Source organism: Dermacentor variabilis, chromosome 7 (assembly GCF_050947875.1).
Source record: "Dermacentor variabilis isolate Ectoservices chromosome 7, ASM5094787v1, whole genome shotgun sequence".
NCBI lineage: Eukaryota > Metazoa > Arthropoda > Arachnida > Ixodida > Ixodidae > Dermacentor > Dermacentor variabilis.
In genome coordinates, this window is record NC_134574.1 from 70,526,352 (window position 1) to 70,548,630 (window position 22,279).

A 22,279-nucleotide genomic window follows, 5' to 3' on the forward strand; every position below is an offset into this window, starting at 1 on the left:
AACTTGCTAAAAACGTTTCGCAGATATTACAAAAACTTGACCGCCAGACCGTGGAGGATACAAATGAGCTCACTAGACTGACAACGTACCAAGAAATCACTCACCACTACAGATTAAACCGAACACTCCCACCACTGCTCACGAAGACACAAGCGACAATCACTCAGATTGTTGCAAAAACCAATGCAATCTCGCACCCAAGGATACGTCATCTCACGTTCCCTGCCCAATATGACGAACACTGTAAATATTGCGAGCAGCTAGAAACACTCCTGCACATCGTCATAGATTTTGCAAGCAATATCTAGACTTGCCTCCTCTACTCCCTAAACCCAAGAGCAGTGGCAGACGCTGCTGTCGAGCTCCCGTCTCTCGGACCAGATTATGTTTGTTGAGAGCAGGGTCGCAGCCAAGACGGCGCATTGATTCCCGTGAAGAGGGAACCACTCCTGCAAATCAAGCCATCCTTATGCTCATTGAAGATTTATTTTCTCTCTCTCATGGTTCACCTAAGAGACAACATCATGGTTGCTCCTTTTCCCAAAAACATACATCCGCAACTCAAAGCGCGCAGACGCAGATCTCGGGCTGTGGCACTGCTCCGGAAGATCAAGGAATCGCCTCACACGGTCAGCTTTGTTGACGCGGCTCAGTATATGACCAAATCGGGCTTCGTCGCAACGGCAGTCAATCACGGTCACTTGCGCGGCCTGCATCAGAGGCTCCACCCCGGCTAGTGCGGAGCAGGCAGCGATCGCTTTGGCACTCCTAGACGAAGAGAGAACTCAAATATGCACCGAGTCAAGGGCGACGGTCAGGACATTTTTGCTCTGGCTCCATCACCGAAGAAGCTCATAGAATGAATCATCGACGTTAGAGTAACACGCCCACATACTATCACGTGGTTCCCGGCACATCTCGACTGCTAGCTGGATTCCCTCCCGAACCTCAACGACATCGCGCACGTTCAAGCGCGGCACTAACCCACCGAGCGGACGCGAATGCGTGTCGAGGTCTTGTTGAACTAAGGCTTGTAGAGTTCCGAGGCATTCTTTCCACTTTTAACGAGGTAACGATGCACTACTACCTTGACAGGAGAGTCTACTCTCCCACCCCCTCCCACGATAAACTAAACAGACCACAAGCCACTGTGCATGCTTCAGACAGGATCGTATCCAAACTTGACTTTATTCCACTCCATCAATCCAGAAGCTTTTAGTTCGGACTGGTCGTGTTGTGGACAGGGAAGTAATTTAGAACACTTGCTTGGGGAACGCCCTTCGGTATAGAGAGTTCCGCATAGCTGTACCGCCGAAGAGTGGAGTTCTGCGCTGCAGAGTTCCGAGCTTTCACATCAAGCATGGGCTGTCCAGAGAGCTCACGATGCGGTGGTGAGCCTTGGCTCTCTTGTACTAACGTGGGAGCGGCCGCGGCTTCATCACCTCTCTGAAAAGGGGGCACCGGAGCCTCTCAGGACCATCAATAAAGTTCCTTGTCTGTCTGTCTATCTGCCTGTATCTCTCATGGGGCAGCGACAGATAGTATTTAATGAATCATCATTCGATCGCGATTAGATCCTTGCGTTTAAAGGGGGAGAGAGAGAATCAACATTTATTGTGCCCTTAGGAAAGGTTGGTGCGCGCTGGCACCAGACGGGGTGGAACCTTCTTCTCAGGTCCCACATGCGTGCAGCAGTTTCTGTCCCCTAGCCGCCAGCGTGAGGTGGGTCGGTAGGTCGGGGCTGGACAAAAGAATGTCCCATTGCTTGGGGGGTTGGGGCTGGGCAGGATGGGGGGTAGGGATAAGCTCTCTTAAGGCAGTGCTGCTTTTTGAAAACTTTTGCCTCTTACATATTTCAGTATATCGTCATTCTTTCACAATGTATTCTTCGTGTCAATAGCACACTTCATTATCCATAATTTTACCACATGTAGGTTTTACGCACTTCGCAACAACAGTATTTTAGGCACTTTACAGCCCCGTCACATCCACCTCTAGTAATTGATCGCTTCACTTCCAACTCATTAACACTGGTTTGGCGCTCTGTGGCCACGCTGGCTCTTGCGCCACAAATCCCTGCATTATCACCATCATCAAAAACCAGAATAACTTTAAACAAGTTGAAGCAGGAGAGGTGCTTTGCATGAGCCTAGTTTAAAGATTCTAAAAGCATGCACAAGTTATCAAAGGGAAAGAAATGAATCAAGAAAAAAATTTTTTGTCTAGGGAGCCATATATATATATATATACAGGGGATACTAAAACAGAAGAAAACACTGAGTGCGACTGCCATCTTTCTTACGAGGTAGAGGCAACGGTGCTGATTATTGACAGACTCAGTGATTGTCCGTATGCAGGCCTTTAAAGGCAACAATCACCCTCATCATCAGCAATCACCCTCAGTCCTTGAGAGGCAACAATCACCCTAATCGCCCAGCGATTAATGAAAACCGATCTTCGGGGTATGGCCAAGACTCAACGAAACAAGTTAAACGACTTTTTGCACCCTTGCCCATCCGTTCTCAAAGTTCTAAGGAGGCGCACGCTTCGTGACCGAAACCTGTGCCAAGTCTGCCTTCGCCGAGGGGTGCGCTTTCTACTTAAACAAATAGCTCCTAATAATTGTGTTACGGGGATGTTGCGAGTATAGACAGACTGTATTTAAAATATATATACAAGCCTAGTCAATCTGATCAAGATGGCTAACCAGAAACAACACGCTGCAGCCAGCGTCTCGCGATCTTCGTCCTTTGTCTTCTTTTATTCTTCCCTAACAGGACCCCCGGGTGCTGAAGCGCCGTCTCGGCGCTTGTTAGGCGAAGAACTGCGAGCGAACAATGATTAGAGCCGGGAAACGTGCACGATGTCAACAGGCTGCGGACTTGAGGATGGATCGAACTGTAACGGCGAGATCTCGTAATTCACATCGTTAGGTTGGTGCAAGGCTTAATAATGCCCTCTGTAGCTAGATCGAAGCCTCTGGGAGAGGCCGACCCGACGACGTGGCGACCAAAGGAGCATCCAAGCACATGGGGCGAATATAGCATTTCGATAGCACCCGTAGTAACGCGTTTTTTGTATATGGTGCGAGGCTAATAAACAAGATCGGGCGACATCACGCGCCATGTGAGCGCGATCGATGACTTCACGAGCGTACTCAGTTGCATACGTGGCACAAAAAGTAGGGTAGTGTCAAACGGCAATGTGAGGTCGCGACCATACAAAAGATAAAAGGGTGAATATCCTGCAGTGTCATGTCGGGACAGGTTATATGCGAATGTTATATAGGCCAACATGGCGTCCCAGCCGTAGAGATCGTTGGAGACGTGCGATCGACAGCATCTCTGAGTACTCGGTTGACATTCCGTAAGACCTTTCGCTTGTGGGTGGTAGTCGGTGGACAGCATGTGCTCAGTGCCACAAGAGCGGAGGAGGTCTTCGACAACTCGAGACAAGAACGAGCGGCCGTGGTCAGTAAGCAACTGGCGAGGTGCACCATGGTGGAGAATGACGTCATGGAGGAGAAAATCGGCGACGACAGTAGCGCAACTAGCCCGCAAGGCCTTTGTTATTGCGTAGCGTGTCGCGTAATCAGTAGCGACCCCGATCCACTTGTTCCCTCAAGTCGTCGTCGCAAAAGACCCAAGCATGTCAAGGCCTACGCGAAAGATAGGTTCAGAAGGAACTTCAATTGGGTGCTGTCGTCCGACAGGCGGCAGGGGAGTTTTCTTCCGGTGCTAACACAATTCGCATGTTGCGACATAACGACGCAAAGATGTAGAAACCGGGCCAGAAGAACCGGCGTCGTACGCAGTCGTATGTACGCAAAACTCCTAGGTGTCCCGCCGTCGGTGCATCATGAATTTGTTCTTGAACGACGGATCGCGGATTACGAGGAAGGAGAAGTAGCGACTCCGGGCCGCAAGGGTTCATATTGCGGCTGTATGCCGTCGTGCAGAACTAACATACGGCACGTACCCTCGGTGCTGCCAGATTGCACTCCGGCGATGATGGACTGTAAGGATTCGTCGCGTTGTTCAACGCGCGTGTCGGTCATGTCAGTAAAAGCCATCACGCAGGTGACGGGATCATGTGCAAAGGATCAGGAGGATCTACGTAGTGAGGAAAGAAACAGTCAACGTCCTTGTGCCGACGTCCAGACATGTAGTTAACAATAAATGAAAACTCCTGGAACCGCAAAGCCCAGCGACCGAGCCGTCGTGTGGGGTCCCGGAAGGAAGATAGCAAGCAGAGGGCGTGGTGGTGTGTAAGGACCGAAAACGTGCGGCCGTACAAATATTACCGGAACTTGGCGACAGCCCAAACTAAAGCAAAGCACTCCCGCTCGGTGATGGAGTAATTTCTCTCGAGGGGTGACAGCAGGCGGCTGGCATAAGCTATCACGCACTCTGTACCATTCTGCTGTTGGGCGAGAACAGCGCCGATGCTGTGGCCGCTTGCGTCAGTGTGGACTCCGGTGGATGCAGGTGGATCAACATGCGCAAGTATTGGAGGGATGGTCAGAAACCCGATGAGAGCGTCGAACACACCAGCCTGCTCCGGGCCCCATAGAATGGCTTGTTCTTCTTTAGAAGATCTGTCAAAGGCCGAGCAATGTCGGCAAAGTTTTTGACGAAACGGCGAAAGTAGGAACACAGGCTACGAAGCAGCGCATGTCAGAAGCAGAACACGGCAGAGGGAAACTGCGAAAGGCGCAGTTTTTCCTGATATGATTGCATATCAGATGCGTCAACGAGGTGTCCCAACACGGTAATCTGACGGCGCCCGAATTGACTTTTCATGGTATTCAGTTAAAGGCTGGTTTTTCGTAACGCAGCAAAAATTGCAACGAGTCGGGTAAGGTGGCTGCCGAACATGGGAGAAAAAACAATAACATCGGCACAGTAACAAAGACAGGAGGTCCGTTCGTCGCCTCGCAGAAGATAGTCCATCATACGTCCAGATGTCGCAGGAGCATCGTATGGGCCAAAGGGCGTGACTTTGAACTTATATAAACCATCAGGCGTGATGAAAGCCGTCTCCTCCCAGTCCATTTTATCAACTGAAATTTGCCAGCAGCAGGATGAAATATCAAAGGACCAGAAGTATTTAGCTCCGTGCAAGCAGTCCAAGGTGTCATAGATGCATGGTAGTCGGTAGAGGTCTTCGCGCGTGATCTTGCTGAAGTGGGGATAATCGAGGCAAAAACGACAAGTACCATAATTTTTTTCACAAGGACGACAGGCGAAGCAGAAGGGCTGGCTGATTCTTCGATCAACCCTTTGCGGAGCATTTTGTCCACTTCTAATTGAATGACTCTACGTTCAGCACGCGATACACGATAGGGACGCCAACGAATTGGATTCGTGTCGCCAATGTTTATACGGTGGTGAACAGCAGATGTTTGGGCTAAAGGCCTGTCGCCGAAATCAAAACTGTGAAAGATCAGAAGCGGGAGAACGACGTCGTTATTAGTAACCATGAGCATCATATGCGGAACAGCAACGTTCCGGGACAAGCCCATATTCACCGTCAGAAACCTGTCGCTGTGCGGTCAAAGCGACGTAAGGGACTGCCTCTGGTGACAAAGGCACATCTTGAAGCGAGTACAATTTCGGTGGGGTGGTGCTCGGAGCATCGGCGAGTTGAGGCAGTTCCAACTGAAGAACGCCGGATGTGCACTCGATGAGAGCAGAATTATTGGATAAAAAGGCCAATCTAAGGATAAAATCGTGCGGGCAGTTGTTGATCACAGCAAAGGGAACAGAAGTAGGGCGGCCGGCTGTACTTAAACGTGCAGTGCGCATTCCAAGAACAACAACCATGACGCCATCGGCCACACAGAGCGCTTGTGCAGCTGCTGGGGTGAGGAGCTTCTTTAAACGTCTACGTACGCTAGTACTCATCACAGATACGTGTGCTCCAGCGTCGATGAGCGCTTAGATAGGTACGCCCTCTATTTTAACATCAGTTACACTTCTCTTTGTGTACACAGACAGAGGATTTGCTGTATAATAGTAGGCAATGCAGCACCACCTCCGAGGGCTTCATTATCTAGTTTTCCGAAAGGGTGCGGCCGAAAGCCACAGGGGAGGAAAGGCGACGTGGCTGCGGCGAACGGGAAGAGGGTTGGCGTGTTTGCGGTGAACGAGATTGGTGTCCGCACGGCGATGGTGAGCGACTGTACCACGTGTTCCTAGCAGAGTTGTCGGCCATGTTAGACATGATTGTGGGCGAAACATTGCGCGCATTTCTATCAAAGCGGCTCAGGTTGATCAGCGTGCGAGGTATTGAGGACGACAAGTTGCGACAGTATCGGGCGACATGACCAATGCTGCAACAGGTGAAACATACCGGCTGATCGTCCGCTGTTCGCACTCAGTAGTGTTGCGATAGCGCGGAAAGAAGCATCGGTAGGGTGGAGCGAAAATATAAGAAGGGCGTTCGTTGGCTCTGGGGTTGGCGACAGCACAGAGAGAATGTAGACCGATGTCTTCAAGTTCCTGGCCAACGATCGCGTGTAGGAGGGGAACTGAAAAGGGGGTAGCATCAGGGCTACTTCGAACAGAAAGCTGAGTTGCGCCATCGCATCCAATTCACGTCGAACGATTCACCCCACGTCCTGTGATGGCGACGCATGCTGCTGTACGGGCTGATCTTCACACGTCGACGTCGCGGCAGTATTGCGAAGTCTGGCGAATGGTTGCAGGACGCGTCGGCTTTTGGCCTGCTCGAATTGTCGGAACTCTTTGATGATAGCATCACCTGTAGAGCAGCTTTTGTACATGAGGAGGTTAAAGGCGTCGTCTGCCATTCCCTTCAGCACCTGCACGACCTTCTCAGCTACTGTCATGTAGTGATCGGCTTTATGACAAAGTGCCAGGCGTCCTGGATGAACGAGACGTATCACTCAGTGGGGGATTTGGCACGGGAGGCCCGTTCCGGCTTTGCGGGAATGTTACGGCTGGCTGATTTCCCAAACAACTCTCCAATTTTCTGGAACCCTTGCAGTCGATAGACACTTCGTATAGACAGCCGCCAGTTGCCCCAGCTTTATATCTCCTCCATCTTTGATCAAATCGGCAGTTATTCCATCCTCTCCTGCCGCTTTTCCCCCTTTCATGCCTTCCAAGGCCTTTCTGACCTTATCTCTAGTTATAGGAGGAGTTTCTGTATACTGTTCATTGTTGTTTTGAATAGAGCGCTCCTGAGTGGTCTGGGTACTGTAAAGGTCAGCATAGAATCCTTCCGCTGCTTTTACTATATCTTCGACATTGCTGATGATATTACCCTGCTTAACTTTTAGTGCATACATCTTGGTTTGTCCTATGCCAAGTTTCCTTCTCACTGATTTCCCGCTGCATCCATTTCTTACGGCTTATTCAGTCTTTCTCACATTATAGATTCAAATATCACTTATTTTCGCCTTTTTGATTAGTTTTCACAGTTCCGCGAATTCTACATTATCTCTTGAGTTCGACACTTTCATTCTTTGTTGTTTCTTTATAAGGTCCTTTGTTGCTTGAGAGAGCTTGCCTACTGGTTGCCTTGGTGCCTCGCCTCCCACTTCAATTGCTGCATCTGAAGCCAGCCTCGTTTCGGTTTCATTCATTACCTCTATGTGATCATCATCATCTCTCTGTTCAAAGGCTGCATATTTGTTTGGAAGTACCAGCCTAAATTTGTCTGCTTTTACCCTTACTGTCTCTAAGTTGACCTTTTTTTTACCAATTTTACTCTTTCTCTGTTTAAATTGAGGTGGACCCTGGCCCTCACTAACCTATCATCACTACATTTTACCCTGCCTATTACTTGAACATCAGTGAAAGCATGAAATCAAATTCATTTCTGGTTTCGCCATTAGAGCTTTCAAGGTCCATTTTCTGTTGCTACGTTTCTTGAAAAAAGTGTTCATTATTCTCAGCTTATTCCTTTCTGCGAATTCTACCAGCTTCTCACCTCTGGCGTTCCTAGAATCGACACCGTAGTTGCCAATTGCCTGTTCACCCGCCTGCTTTTTCCTCACTTTTGCATTTAAGTACCCCATTACTACTGTATACCACGTTTTCACTTTTCTCATCGCTAATTCAACATCTTCATGAAACTGATCTACTTCCTCATCGTCGTGACTGGATGTTGGAGCGTAGGTTTGTAGTACCTTTAATCTATATCTTTTATTGAGTTTGATTACGACTACTGCTACCCTCTCGTTGATGCTGTAGAATTCTTCAATGTTACCCGCTATGTATTTATGGATTAGGAATCCGAACCCGCATTGATTCTTATTCGGGAGACCTCTATGGCAGAGGACAAGGCCGTTATTCAGTAATGTGTAAGACTCACCAGGTATTCTATTCTCACTAAGGCCGATAATATCCCAAACAATGTCTGATAGTTCTTCGAAGAGTCCTGCTAAGCTTGCCTCACTCGAGAGGGTTCGGTTGTTAAAAGTTGCAAGGGTCAGCTTCCATTTACGGCCTGTCCGGACCCAGATATTCTTAGCACCCTCTGCTGCGTTGCAAGTCTGACCGCCACCTTGTCTGACCGCCGCAGCCACTGGGGACTGAGGGCCATTTCATTGAGGAGACAATTTCATTAGGGAGGTTGTAGCCGAATACTGCACCAGGGAGGCGAATTCCTGTTCTGGTGAGGGAGTGTCTTTGTTCAAGCTTATTGGGCCTTCCTAATTTGGTTGTACCTGGATTTGCATAGCCCCACTCGCTCTCGGCATCTTTCGCCGGTGTCAGGCGCCACTCCTAGCCTGCAGATGTAGTGCACTGGAGGATGTCATACGCAGATACACCATCCCATACGCAGATACACCATCGACTTGGAGTGTGCACAAAAGTTTCGGTATTCTAACTTCTGCGGGTGTTTCTGAAAATTCTCGTCAACTCTAAAACTGAGATATATGTTACTAGTTGCTTTAACATTACCAGAGCTCGGGTGCCAGATCTCTGTCAAGGACCATACAATGATGTGGTTCCTTTTTAGCAGTATATTCTGTAAGTAACTAGGCATCCTTTGCCATAGCAATATTCGCCGATGCTTGCCTGGTTCCGCTGTTGTGATTATTACTGGTCTATTGAATTCCGTAGCTGGAATTTGAGCTATTAAGCGCTTTCTAGGCGCAAGCATCTGTGACCTGCCAGTCAAGTCGGCAACGTTTGAAGCCGGGAACGAAGCGAGCGCCAGAGGAGAAAAGCGCCTGAAGGTGGAGAGGTAAATAGCACGATGGGGAAAGTACGAGCGATCGCGCTGAACGCGCGGAAAAGTAATGCCACCTAGAGAAAACTCTATACTCCGTTTCAGACATCAGGTACAACGCTGTGGAGGCTATAGGGACTTCTTGCAGTGGCTTCGGCCGCCCTTGCAAATAGTTCGATGTTCTTGATGGTAGTTGTGCGAAACTGCTTTTTATACAGGCTGAATATTGAATGAAGGAAGTGTTAAAACTTAGAAACAAACAAACTGTCGTATACCGATATCCAATGCGTTGTTTTAGGTCAATTTGCTTTTTATTGCGTTCTTTTCGACTGTTTCATTGGCAGCTCGCCGCACCAGCCTGACGTGCACGCCAGCGCAAGCGAACGCCATCGGCGCTTAGCGAAGCATTGATGGTACGCGCGGAGTAATACATTTTCGTCCCCGAACTTCTTGCGTAGCTTCCACAGCGTTGCTAATGCAGTCTGGAACGGAGTACAGGTGGCATTGAGCGAAGCGGGAGAATAAAACTACTTAAAAGGAAAAAACGAAATCAGGAAAGAAACAATTCATGATAACTCAAAGGGAAGCTCATTGCTTCTTGAAGCGATATGAGGACGCCTTAGAACACGCACCTATGAAGCGAGATATAAGAAGAAAGAAGAAGCATGCACTTGCTGCGGCTAAGCTAGAGAAACGATGGAGCATGTTTTATTAGAATGTGAAGATATCTGCCTAGCGGTCCATTTAGGCACCACTGGCATCCTTGAAGCCCTTGGGTTCAGCAAGAGCAGGGGGAAAGTAAACGTGTCCGCTGTAGAGATTAACAAGAGGTGATTGGAAGGTTGGTGTAATAAAAGTAGGGAAACGACCAAAAGACTGAGACATACAAAAACAAAGTTCACAAAAGAGGGTCAGAAATTTTGGTTATGGGAATTCATCGTGCTTCTTTTTTTTTTTTAACCTAGGTAGGACATTAGGCAGTGTAATAGCAAGACTTTGGTGGCGCAACCCACCACTCCGTTCCAAAAGGGATGCTCATAACATCCATCCATTCATCCCAACGAGAAAAGAGGCGACGCGTCACGGAGCGGGAGGGTAGGCAGAGGCAGTAGGGTTGGCCTCCTTTGGCAGTTGCTAACGCTGCTGTGTGCCGTATGGACGTACCGCGCTCGCCTCGTGTTACCGTCGTACCCGCGCGGCGTATGCAGCATGTGAGAGTGAAAGCGAGCAACGGTGAGCCGACGAATGGCGGCTCAATGTCACGCGCGCAAGGCAGGAACCCGGGGAGCAAGCGCGTCATTTCATTTGGGTGGGAGGTGTTTTACTCCGGCGGCTGATATTTTCGGCGCGGCATGAGAGCCCTATCTTGAAAAGGGGGTGGGCGTTCTACTGCGGTGGCTGTCGCAGATAGCACGGCCGCCCGAAACCTTTCTCAATCTGCGATGCGGACAGTCTCGTCGTGTAGGCGCACTAGGGCCGACAGCTTCGTGTGCGCTATAGCACCCATACGTTCGCGCGCCACCACCGTTCACGAATTGAAACGTCACTAACTTTTTTTTAATGTCAGCTCAGCTCACGTGCCAGTTTTTTTTACAAGAATCATGGGAAAATGCCGTTCGTATTTATGAATATGTTTTGAGAGTATTTGGGCATGCTTCGCCATAGCTGTACTGGTCAAAGGTTGCTTGGCACCGCTTCTCTACTGCGGCGCCCGCACGCAACCAAATTTTTCGTGTCCTGGGGTATGGTGAAGATAATAATAATAATATTTGGGGTTTTACGTGCCAAAACCACTTTCTGATTATGAGGCACGCCGTAGTGGAGGACTCCGGAAATTTTGACCACCTGGGGTTCTTTAACGTGCACTTAAATCTAAGCACACGGGTGTTTTCGCATTTCGCCCCCATCGAAATGTGGCCGCCGTGGCCGGGATTCGATCCCGCGACCTCGTGCTCAGCAGCCCAACACCATAGCCACTGAGCAACCACGGCGGGTAGGGGGGTATGGTAAAGAGAAGGAACGAAACATAGGTAAAGATTTCGATTTCCGCGTGCGCGCTGGTAGTTATGACTCACTGCTGAACTTGGGCTATGCCTTTAAATTAGAATATAATCGCAACTGAACATTGATATTACTACATACTACTTAGTAAGAGGTGTCACGTTTATTTTGAATTGTTAATAAGCGCTTTGTCCAACTTCCGAGAAGAATATGTCCGACGTTGCGGCTAGTACAATGACCTTAGGTATTTCAGTGCTTTTTGAATGACTGTATCCATTATCAAGCCCGTAATATTTCCGTCCATGGCTTACGTTGCGAAAGAAACAGCCAAAATAGACCTTCAACACAAGTGTCATAGTCCATAGGCCTCGCTTGGGAAAGTCAGAATGTAACCATCGCCAACAGACCGTAAATCACCTTTACGAGCAAGTAGTTTCGACTGGGCGAGCAGGGACATGTGGCCCTCACCCTGTCATATTTGCTTAAAGGGACCCTGAAACAATTTTTACGATATTGTACAAACGTAATGAGACCCTAAGACAGGTCCTTGTGATCATTAATTGAAGCACATAAGTGCTTGGCGTAAAGCGTCGAAGTTATTTAAGGCTTTCAAAATGTATGTACATCGCTACCGGTCGCAGCATGCCACTCGGCTGAGTTTTCAGCCGCCGCTGACCAGGTGACGCGGGGTGATTATATATCACGCCAGTAGAGCGAGATGTCCGATTGGCTGCCCAGGGCGCGTCATCGACAATTTTTCCAACTTTATGGCGAACAAATGTTGTTCGTTATAGGAGGAATGTTAGGTAATTGTTTCCGTAAAGAAAGAAAGTTACAGAAACAGAACGCACAAAAACACATTACCACTAAACTGAAGGTTTCTGGAAGACAGGAAGTGTCATCTACTTGTGTTGCAACGGGCTCCGCATTGACTAGAGCTCCGCGGTCAGTAGTGGTCGCGATGGTAATTTTCGCGAGCACCATGGTTCGCCCTTCTTACGTCGTGAGCTGCAAACAAAGCGACTGGCAATATGTCAAGGTGCGACATCGTGTCCCTCTGCAAAGCAGCAGACGAGCGGAGAAGCTGCAGCACCTGGTGTTGTCGTTACCCGACCGCTGCCAGGATTTTTGCGGTTCAAGCCATTACTTTAGGCCAGAGGTTTACTACCACAATAGTATTTCGCGTGCCCGGCATTCGGGTAAACGCAATTAGCCCCGAGAACGAACTGCAGGGGCGCTGCGAGCGCCGCTCGCCTGACGTCAGGGCAAGGACTCGCGCCTGTCGTCTGCTACAGTTCGGGCGTTTTCAGGGTGCTTTCTGCGGTGTTTTCGTTTGTTCGCCCTCGTTCTCTCTGCTTGTATACTTATGGCGGTCGTCTCAAATATATTTTTACGGCGTCATCCTTTGCGAACATTTATTCAGAGAGCTAATTTCTTAGGCAACAATGCAGCTCTCAAAGGCAACTCCAGTGCCAGCCTAAGGAGCGCAGACCAGCCCATTGCGGTTTTTTTATGCGCGGATGGACAATCGCAAAAACATAGCATCTAAGAATCCAGTTATGATACCATACCTGCCGCGGTGCAACAAGTAGGTCACAAACGCTGGTTATATGACTTCTACAACCGTTACGTTGATTTTAATCCGCTAAAACAGGTTTGCTCACGACGAGTAGTTCATGATATAATATCGAATTTTCGCATTTCTTCACAGAAACACACGGCATTAACACGGGGACTTAACTAATACTGCAGTTTAGATTCTACCAGCACCACTTGCTTCTTTAACTGCTTGTCTACATTAGGAGGTTTATCACGTGTTTATTTTAAGTGGCGGAAATTTGAAGTAAAGTTAATGAAGGCTTGCAACTATTTACAGACTGCAAATAGGAATGTACCAATATATATTCCCTTTTCCGTGCTACACGTTGAACTCACTTGAGAAATTTACTGGTGCTTGTTGCTTGAGGGATATACATGAGGAATCTTTTTGGCGAACTCACACAGGCTTCTCGGCCCAAATTTTTTAGCGAAACATGTCTGTTTCACGCATTTTACGCATTAATGAATGGCCATATTTGAACGGAACAACACGCCAAAGTAATAAGAATCATTATGACAGCTTCGCTGTGCAGTGTCTTTCTAACACGGATAACATGCTGACGCCAATTACCAAGATTTTTCTTCCATGTAAAATGCAATGTCTCTCATAGCTAAATACTAAGGGAATGTTAAGTGTTTAGCGGGGTACCATACACAACTCCGCGTGTTGAATTTGCAGACATTCCTTTTACGCAAAGTTTATGGACAGACACGGCTCATATATCCATTGCAATGCCAGTAGACTCATTCAACGCTACGTAGCTTGCGATATCCAGGCCGCAATTTTTTTTACTCATGCGCTTTAGGAGAAGGAACTGTGGTTCAGTCATAGCAGCAGAAAGATGCCGACATAGCGTTCAATAAGCACGGCTCGAGCCACCCATACCCCAAGCATACACGAAGGACGAAAGGAACGAGCGCGCGCGGCAGCCGAGAGAGCCGAGCGAGCGGCGTCCTTGCCATGACGTCACTCACGAGAGGGCGCCACTCCTAATTCTCGCCCACGGAGGAAGGAAACTAAGGAGAGGCCCTGACGTCACTCTTCGTGAAGCAAAAGTGAAGCCGGAAGTTGGCGTTGCTCATCGCGATGCTCCGCCTTTTGTGCCACCCTCCTCTCTTGTTTACATCTTTCGCGAAACCACGCCGCGCTGCGCGTGGTTTCGCCCACGCTCGCGCAACATCCGGCAGAGCACAGTGCAGGTAACAGAGCGCAACAAGACACGGTGACTAACGCAAACCCGCCCACACAGCGCCTTTGCCACGGCACGAAACCTACCAGAGCAACACGTGTGAGCGCTCAAAATCAGAACAACGCCGCCATTGTGGCCCAAAAGACGTGGCCATACAACAAAAAAAAATAAAAAAGCAGCAAAAAAATGAGAACCTACTACGTCATTTCCGCCACACTTTTCTCCTAGCGCGCGGAGGGGGTAGGGCCTCTCCTTAGTTTCCTTCCTCCGTGTTCTCGCCGCTAATAGCAAGCGGACTGATCCTGGCCGTTTCACGGTATGAACGGAGGCTCGAACGTGAACCGTCTGCATGGTGCAGCCACCTGGTGGCACGGAGCTCAACCAAACACAGAACAAATATAGCAGTAACGAAGTATATTCTACTTTGCTCCAGGTGTAAATATTTGGCAGTAGCGTAATATTGAACACTTGGTTAGAGCAATATCAGTTCTTTCTTTGTTCGATAAGCTCTGCCCCACCAAGTGCCTGGACCATATAGACCGATCAGGCGACTCACGTACCCCTCCGTTAAGCTCCTTCATTACAGCAATAGTAGTATAGAGGGGCTTTAGTTTACGCCTGCTCCCATTCACTGAAAAGCCCATCTCGCCTGTGGTTACCAGAATACCAGATACGCTGCTTCGATAGCTCTCGCTTGGCATCGACTACCAGGTGACTGACGGAGAGAGAAAGGCTTCGCGCGCTGGCTCTGAGACAACCGAAAATCCACAGGACGACGTCGCATCATGACGCATAAACAGCGAAGGCAGGGCTTAGCCCCGATCACTCGGCGAACGAGTTGAGGAGAAAATGCGCGACTATATAAGAGGGTAACTTTTATTCGCCTGTAGCGCTCTTAATATGAGACGCTTCACACAAATTGTCGTGTAAAGATTTATTGTAGCTGTACCCTACGCGCATACAAAATTTGTCCGAACCGTTTCAGGGACCCTTTAATGCACCCCGAAGGCCCGTTAGACGGCCCTAAGGAATCAGCAGCATTATAAAAAAACTGATACATGGGGAACAAATTCTTACTATTGGCTAAAAAATTCAGACAAGTGTTTGAAGAAATTGATGTCGTGTGAAAACAGAGCCAACTACTTCAACAGATTTTTGCTCTTGCTTCTTAGGTAGAACAAACTAAAGAACACACACTCGTCTAAGCGTTAATTTTTTCACTTTCTTACAGAGGATTTCCCTTCGGAGAATAGGAGGCACAGCACCGGATTTCTTCAACTGTCTTACCACAACCAAGTCGTTCAAGTGTGCTCTAATATACGTACAACGGGTGTATTGAGCATTCTTTAACGAAGCTTATCCCCGCGAACATTTTCACAACTGTTTATCTGGCCGTGGATCTGAAAACGTCCTTACTGCTACCTGGAACACTAGTATTCTATCTTTTTTTTATGTGTACCTGAAACTGGTCTGCTTATTGCGACGATAACAGTCACCGTTTCTGCATATCACGGAACGTCCTTGAATAGTCTCATCTTTAGTGTTCCTTTTACAACCATGACATAACACATGTCAGAAAATGCAAATCAGTCGACAACTAGCTCTATATTTAGGACATACTGTGAACACTGTCTCAATCCTCCAAACTGCAACTTTATAAAATAACCATTCTCACGCCATTAAATGGAGTTATGTGAAATCGATTACCGCATTCAGCTTCCGAAATTCAAATGATAAGACAGTGCGAGGGTTAGTACACTTTACCCAGACATTACCTGGGGGTGGGGGTGATTGCAAAAGCTTGTTGCGGTCTGTTTACCAACAGCAAATAACAATCTACGTTTTTCGCTCATTGAATAACTACAGTCTGTTTCAACATGCGGTAAAAGTGTATGTTCAACAAAAGTGCGAAGGGGCAAAAAAGACGGAACATCCCACACAAGTGCCGACTCATGGCTGAGTACCGACTCACGAAAGCGCTGATCCGATGGTTTTGTTGTTTTCTATCCTTTGGTCAGTGTGTTCCAAAACCGTGCAGTGTTGTCTTTAGTTTACCATTCAGTTTCAGGTACTTCATTCTGCAGGACCGCGCGAAGTTGAAGGCAGCGTCCCAGATAAACACAAGGCAATCTACATGAAGCTAGGCCCTCTTCCGACTGCTAGAGACCCTGCTACTCCAGGAGTAGGAAAAAAAATTCATGGAATTTTTTCTTAGAAAAAGCATGGCTATTGGTAAAATGACGCCTGCTTAAGTATAAAGCGAGCTATGTCAAAGACAACCGTACCTTTAAATATGCCATGGCAATTATCCCACAAAAGGCCTAAGAAGAATGAATTAATTGTGCCATTATTGTCGCAACATTTCATTTAGGCTTAACAACGTTCGAGTCCTAAGTCTCAAGCGCCGACCACACGTACGCTTTCCGTCGCGCCAGCTCCCTTCTGAGTGCCTGTGCGCATCCACCCGCGGTGCGCGACAGATGGTGCCTATTGGAGCGCATGCGGCCATGGTCGTCTGCACTCAGTGATGCCAGCTACCTAAGCCACTTTTATTGTAATACAAACAAAACTTCCTTAGTTTCCCTAGACTTTTTGCAAGATGGGATTGTTCCGTCTCTCTTTGTCTTATGCGAAAATAAACATGTGTGGTAGAAATAGAGCGCAAGCTTGAAAGCTTCTGTATTGTAATTATAGTTCAGAAAGGCTTGTAAACAATGGAGCCGTCGTGTTTAAGGTAAATTGATCTATGACGCTGAAGCATAATGTCGTCGCGTCAGAAAAGGTGCCGAGAGAAAAACTTCTGCGGAAATCACAATCATGGCCTGTGTAAGTGAGGGGTCGAAAAGTAGAAAGGTAGTCTTCAAAGAATGATGCACTTGGATGCACATATTTGTTACGGTGAAGACATACAGGTACCGTTTCTCTTTGCATTGCCCAATTTTGTATGCAACAGAACCGATAACCACTACATCTGTAGCTGTGCCGGTGCCGTTGGGACCTGGATTCTTTTGAGATCGTGGGCAGGTCTTTCCCTGGATACGCATTCATTTTTGTGAAGATTGTTTCATTATGTTGCTAGAAGGAGGACAAACGCGTTCAAGTTGGATCTCTCGTGGTTGAACAAGGCGGAGCACGTAGCACTACACAGTTCAAAGCGGTGCTCGTTGGTCTCGTGGATTTGTTGCCGCAAACCATACTATTCTCCATTCTTGTTTTGTTGCACCTTTCGGGCTGGATTTAGGCACTATGCAAAAGAGCGCGAGCGCGCGGTAGGCGGGAGGGGGGGGGGGGGCTCTAAATTGGAGGCCAGGTGGTCCCCAGGTCCGCTTAAATGACGCATCGGAGTCTTATACAAGATGCTGGAAGGCCATCGCTTATATTTTGTGCCGCAAAAACGGGCATTTACAGCCCAAAACATACGAAGGGCCATCAGTGAAGAGCCAAGAATGGAGTGACTGAAGCCGAAGCGGACGTCGCGGTGAGCACAGAACATTGATTATAAACGAGGCAATGGCTCTTTTCGCAGACTCTATAACTTACATTTAGTTGAATTCCACGTATGAGTGACTGAAGACTAACAATGATGATGTGACAAGGTTAAATGGCTGTATTGAACAGGCTATTACAGAGAAAGAGTTCGACATTGAGCATAGCGCTGTCCTGATATATGAAGACAATGCGACGCGGTTTCTTGCAGAGATTCTCTATAGGAAATGTCAAATTTGCTGGTCGTCGAAACATGCACAAGCAACGGCTGCCTCAACATCCGCAGCATCATTACCCAGCACTGGAGTCAAATTAACGAAGGTGATTATAGCTCCCTTCTATAAAGATTTATGCAACGGGATTGAGCTTTGGGAACAGTTTGTCTAAATTATTCATAATATTTGAAGTCTCACACCCACAGAAGAGTTCTTTTATCTTTGACTGCAACGAAAAGGAGGCACTGGATTGCGGGCCTTCCGACGACTACTAGTTTCTTCCAGGACGCCCTCAGCACGCTAGGAAGCGCTTAGTGAGAAGATGTGCCCAGCTAAGCAAGAATATTTTGTGAAGTTACGGATGCTGAGCCCTGTTTGTTAACCAAATGACACTTGGGACCTAGGAATCTTGTATGACAAAGTGCTCAACAATACTCAGTGACTGCAGACAATGGCTATGAAGAAGTCACCATCCTTATTTATGAACTGCGACATTTCCTTCTGGACACTACCAAGGGACGTCGTCGTGCAATGCCATCAATCCTGCATTATACAATTACACGGGACGCAGGAGGCAACACATTAGACGGTCTTCTCAACTTCCTATCAACTAAGCCCGAGAGCTTAGAGAGGAGTGATTTCAAGCACCCTAGATGACAAGACGATGGAAATTCAAGCTTGGCAAGCCAGTCCACGCATGGTAGTCTCGAAATCCCTACGTGCCACTGTGATGCCCAAATATGCACAACGGTTCGTGTACTCAAAGGTTTTACCGGTTCTCTTAGGCGGAGCCTCCGAGAAGCCAATTGAGGACAAAGCCGTTGGTTTCGAGCACACACAAACTCTTAATGGAACTAAAAGAGGCTTAAAATAAATGATATAAAGAAATAGAAATAAGAAAATCAACACTCAAATAGACATCACGGCGGTAAGACACATTTGGGGCTAGTGTGAAGCTAACTAGTGCGCGAGTCCGGGCTTGCCACGACGGCAGGGACGCAGTCTCGATGCGGAGACGCGGCGACAAGTTGCCGCAAGGAGTTGCGCAGGTCTCACCAAAGGTCGTGGTGTAAGTTGACTGACCGGGCGACCGGAGCGCGCCGGCTCTGGCTTCGAGAGGTAAAGCAGGCGGCTTGGCGGTACGAGCAGATGACGGCGGCGTTCTGGCCGGGCAGCTGGGTGTAGAGCTCGGGCCCGTAGCCCGACTGCTCTTGTCCTGCCCACGGGCACAGAAGCTCGAACGCCGGCCTCGGGCAGCAGGCGGCACGACAGACGGGGGCGGTGTTCTGGCCGGGCAGCTGGCGTAGAACTCGGGTAGACGGGCGACGCACAGGAACGGGCTGGCAGGAGGCCCCGGTCGGGTGAAGTCCTGGTGGCTCGGGTCCGGAACCCGACGGCCCGTCTTCAACTCCAGGTCCGGTGGTTGACCTCCTCCTGGCGTCGCTTCCTGGAACTCTTCCGGCGTCTCCCAGGCGTCTCTCTCTTCTGCCAGCGAACCACGCTTTTTCTTCTCTCTGGCCGATTAGGCATTCTCCGATTGGCTGCCTGACGCCCGGTGGTCTTTCCTAATTGGTTTGCTTTTCTTCTTTCAGTTGTTTTTCTTGCGCCGCGCGTTCACGTGCCGCACGCTCTTCGGCGTTGTCGTTTTTCACCTTCCAGCACGGAATTTGCCTCGGCACGCGCACTCCTTGTCGTCTGCTCCTGACCGTCCCGATCACGGCACCATGTCGCGCACCACACATCACATAACAGCCACTCAGTACGAGACATAAATATAACTGCATGTTTTGGTCGTCGAGGCAATACAAAGCAGAAATGTGCGAAACTGAGTTGAAATTACGCTATTACACTGCTTCGAACTGGCAAAAAGGTCATTCCGTTGAACAACCAAAGGTCATCAAGCATGGGACTGCAGAACGATCTCTTAATCTACACCTATAGCTCGGTATGCTACAATTACGTGCGACCCAGTTTATGGAAGGGACAACATGTCGTCAAATACTACAGCCAAACTATGCCAGTTTGAGAGTTCATCGCAAGACGACAGGTAACCGAAAACGCCGTCTCTAGCGTATTTCTTCCCTAAACTTTGTAAACCTAGGCCATAAATGACACCTAGCTGTTACATACGAAGTTTTTTGAGCAGTGGCAGCCAAATAACCGTGATGACTGAAGATTTGTCAAAGCACCTGAATCTCAAACGCGCGGAACAAAATATCACAACAATCATTATTTTCGCCAGTGCACCGGTCTAAACAGCACAGAAATCGCATCATACAAATCCGCTTGCGGAGTTTTTTGACACAGATTTTTGTGCGGTCCATTGAGATTAGATACACCTGCCAGGAGATAAAACCTACCACGACGAACATAACTTTCGTCGCGTCGTTAAAGAAGCTCGGAAAGAGCCGGTGGAACCCATCTCGCGATTACCATTCCAGGCGATGCGTTTAGGAGGGAATTATTCTGTCGACTCAACCTATTGCCACCGTGGAAACGAGTTATGCGTAGGGAGTGTACTGCAGCAAGATTTTTTGCGCTTCCCTAAGAACACCTGGTGCCATCCAGCGTCGCCTTTGCGTGGTCTCAAAATGTATGGCGCACCGGTGCGTGGAAACGCTGAGAAATGTGTCACGCAGCAACCGGGCTCCCCTCTCGCTCTTCTTTTTGGACATGCTGCCCCATCTAGTGACACTGCCAAGAAGACGAGAAGCGTGGCGTTCCAGTGCCTGCTAAAGTTCGGAATTCTTCCCCCGCTTGCAGCGCACTCACTGGTATACACTCAGTGACCCAAGTTAGCGAGAAGTTCATTGAAAAGCGGTCATACCCAGTGCATTCATGGCGCAGCTTGCTAAAGTGTTGGCGTAAAAGGCATTCATTGAAAGCGGCACATTCCCGTAATAACTTGTGACAAAGCCTGCCAACGCGTAGGGTTTCTATCCTTTAGAACCCATTACGACATGGGTTAGAGTCCGCTGAGGGTCGGAGAAATTTAAGGGTTCTTTTTTGTCATTGTAGAGGGGCACATTCACAGTGGTACTTACCTAGTTATCAAAGTTGGCATCAAAGACGTTCATTGAAGAGCAAGCACACTTACTGGCACATACCGAGTTACTGAGGTTGGTATGAAGGAGGTGCGTTGAATAGCAGCGCTGATTGAGTAGCGCACACCCAGTGCTCCAAGTCCACGTCAAAGAGTTTCTTCGACCAGAGCCACCTACCCAGATCCGCACCTGCAGTTGTCCATGTTGGAGTGAAAAAAGTTTGTTGAAGTGTCGCGTGTATGTAGGCATTCTCACATACTTAAGCAACTTGATGATGATGTAGGAGGTTTTATGGCGCAAGGGCCAAGTATGGTCAAAGAGCGCCATGCTTCTGTTAATGAGTTGGCAATGTAATAATAAATTACAAGAGGCAGATATGATGCGGCTGTAAAAGTGCCTGAAGAACAGTCGACGTGAAGTGCGTAAAACATATACGTTAGAATACTGTGGCAATGAGTAATTATGTATACTATGAACGCGCAAGATATATTCTGAAAGGATAATGCACATACTAAATATATCAGCGCTAAAAACTTGTAAGAAGCACAACTGCCTTGACATTGTTCTTGCAGCCCAAGAACCTGGAGGCACTCGCTGTAAAGAACACTATGATCGCAGCAGGATGCTTTGGTTAGAGGATGCATTATGAATTCCTTGAGCTGATAACACATAATACAACGTCACTCAAAAACCTAGAACTGCTTTGGTGTTCAAAAGCGGTTCTTCACCAAGAAACATAATGGGATGGAGGGGGACACGATAGCAGTATGCTAAAGCGAAACGTTTCTTTCTCTCGGTTTCGGCTACCCGACACTGCAGGAAAACGTGTAGCACGGTCAGCCGTTCACCATATCTACCACAGGTTGGTGGTGACCATTCAGCAAAAACTGTGGGTGCCATATGTGTGTTCTACTCTGCGACGACAAAATAGGACATAGGTGCTCTGAGACGACAAATAGGTGCTTTCGCTCTGGAGGGCCAGGAACCCAACTGTGGCTCGACTATGTGGAGCTTATTATTTCTTTCAAGCGTTGCCACTGACTTCTCAGTTTATTTCGGAGAAAAGGCTTCAGATCTAAGCTAGGGACAGCAGTGGTAGGATTTATAACTTGCAATGGAAGTGATGTGGCAATTTGGCAGCTAGCATATTTATTATTGAATAACGGAATAAATCTCCGTATGTACAGGGTTTCGTGCTTACGCAGTGACATTAAGGCTTTCAGGACGCTGAGGGAGTCCGTGTATATATTGGCTTTGTGTAGCTTTGCTTACTTGTTTTCTTTAACAGTGGACAGTATTGCATAAGCTTCAGCGGCGAAGGTACTTGTTTCTGAGTGCAAAGGCATCTGATTTAGAGAAGAATGATCCGATTGATGCATAAAACACACCGCGCATGTGACTTAGAAGCTTTAGTGAAAAAATCTGTGCACAAGTACTTTGACTGAAGTTTTAGGAAATGAAGACAGCTTTTAGGAAACTGAAGACACCCGTCGCCTAGCGGATACCTAGCTGGTGAACAGGGCCAATGATCTTCGAG

General features: G+C 48.1%; 1 protein-coding gene across 3 annotated transcripts in view; it reads left to right on the forward strand.

Annotated features, from left to right (window-relative positions):
• LOC142587515 (BPTI/Kunitz domain-containing protein-like) overlaps positions 1-15,337 on the forward strand; it is a 66,428-nt gene extending 51,091 nt beyond the window's left edge. For all 3 annotated transcript variants that reach the window (XM_075698583.1, XM_075698584.1, XM_075698582.1), the window contains one exon: positions 15,229-15,337. In XM_075698583.1, the coding sequence (XP_075554698.1) occupies positions 15,229-15,250 (22 nt within the window). In that variant the 3' untranslated portion in view covers positions 15,251-15,337. The remainder of the gene's footprint in view (positions 1-15,228) is intronic.
• The last annotated feature ends 6,942 nt before the right edge of the window (positions 15,338-22,279 follow it).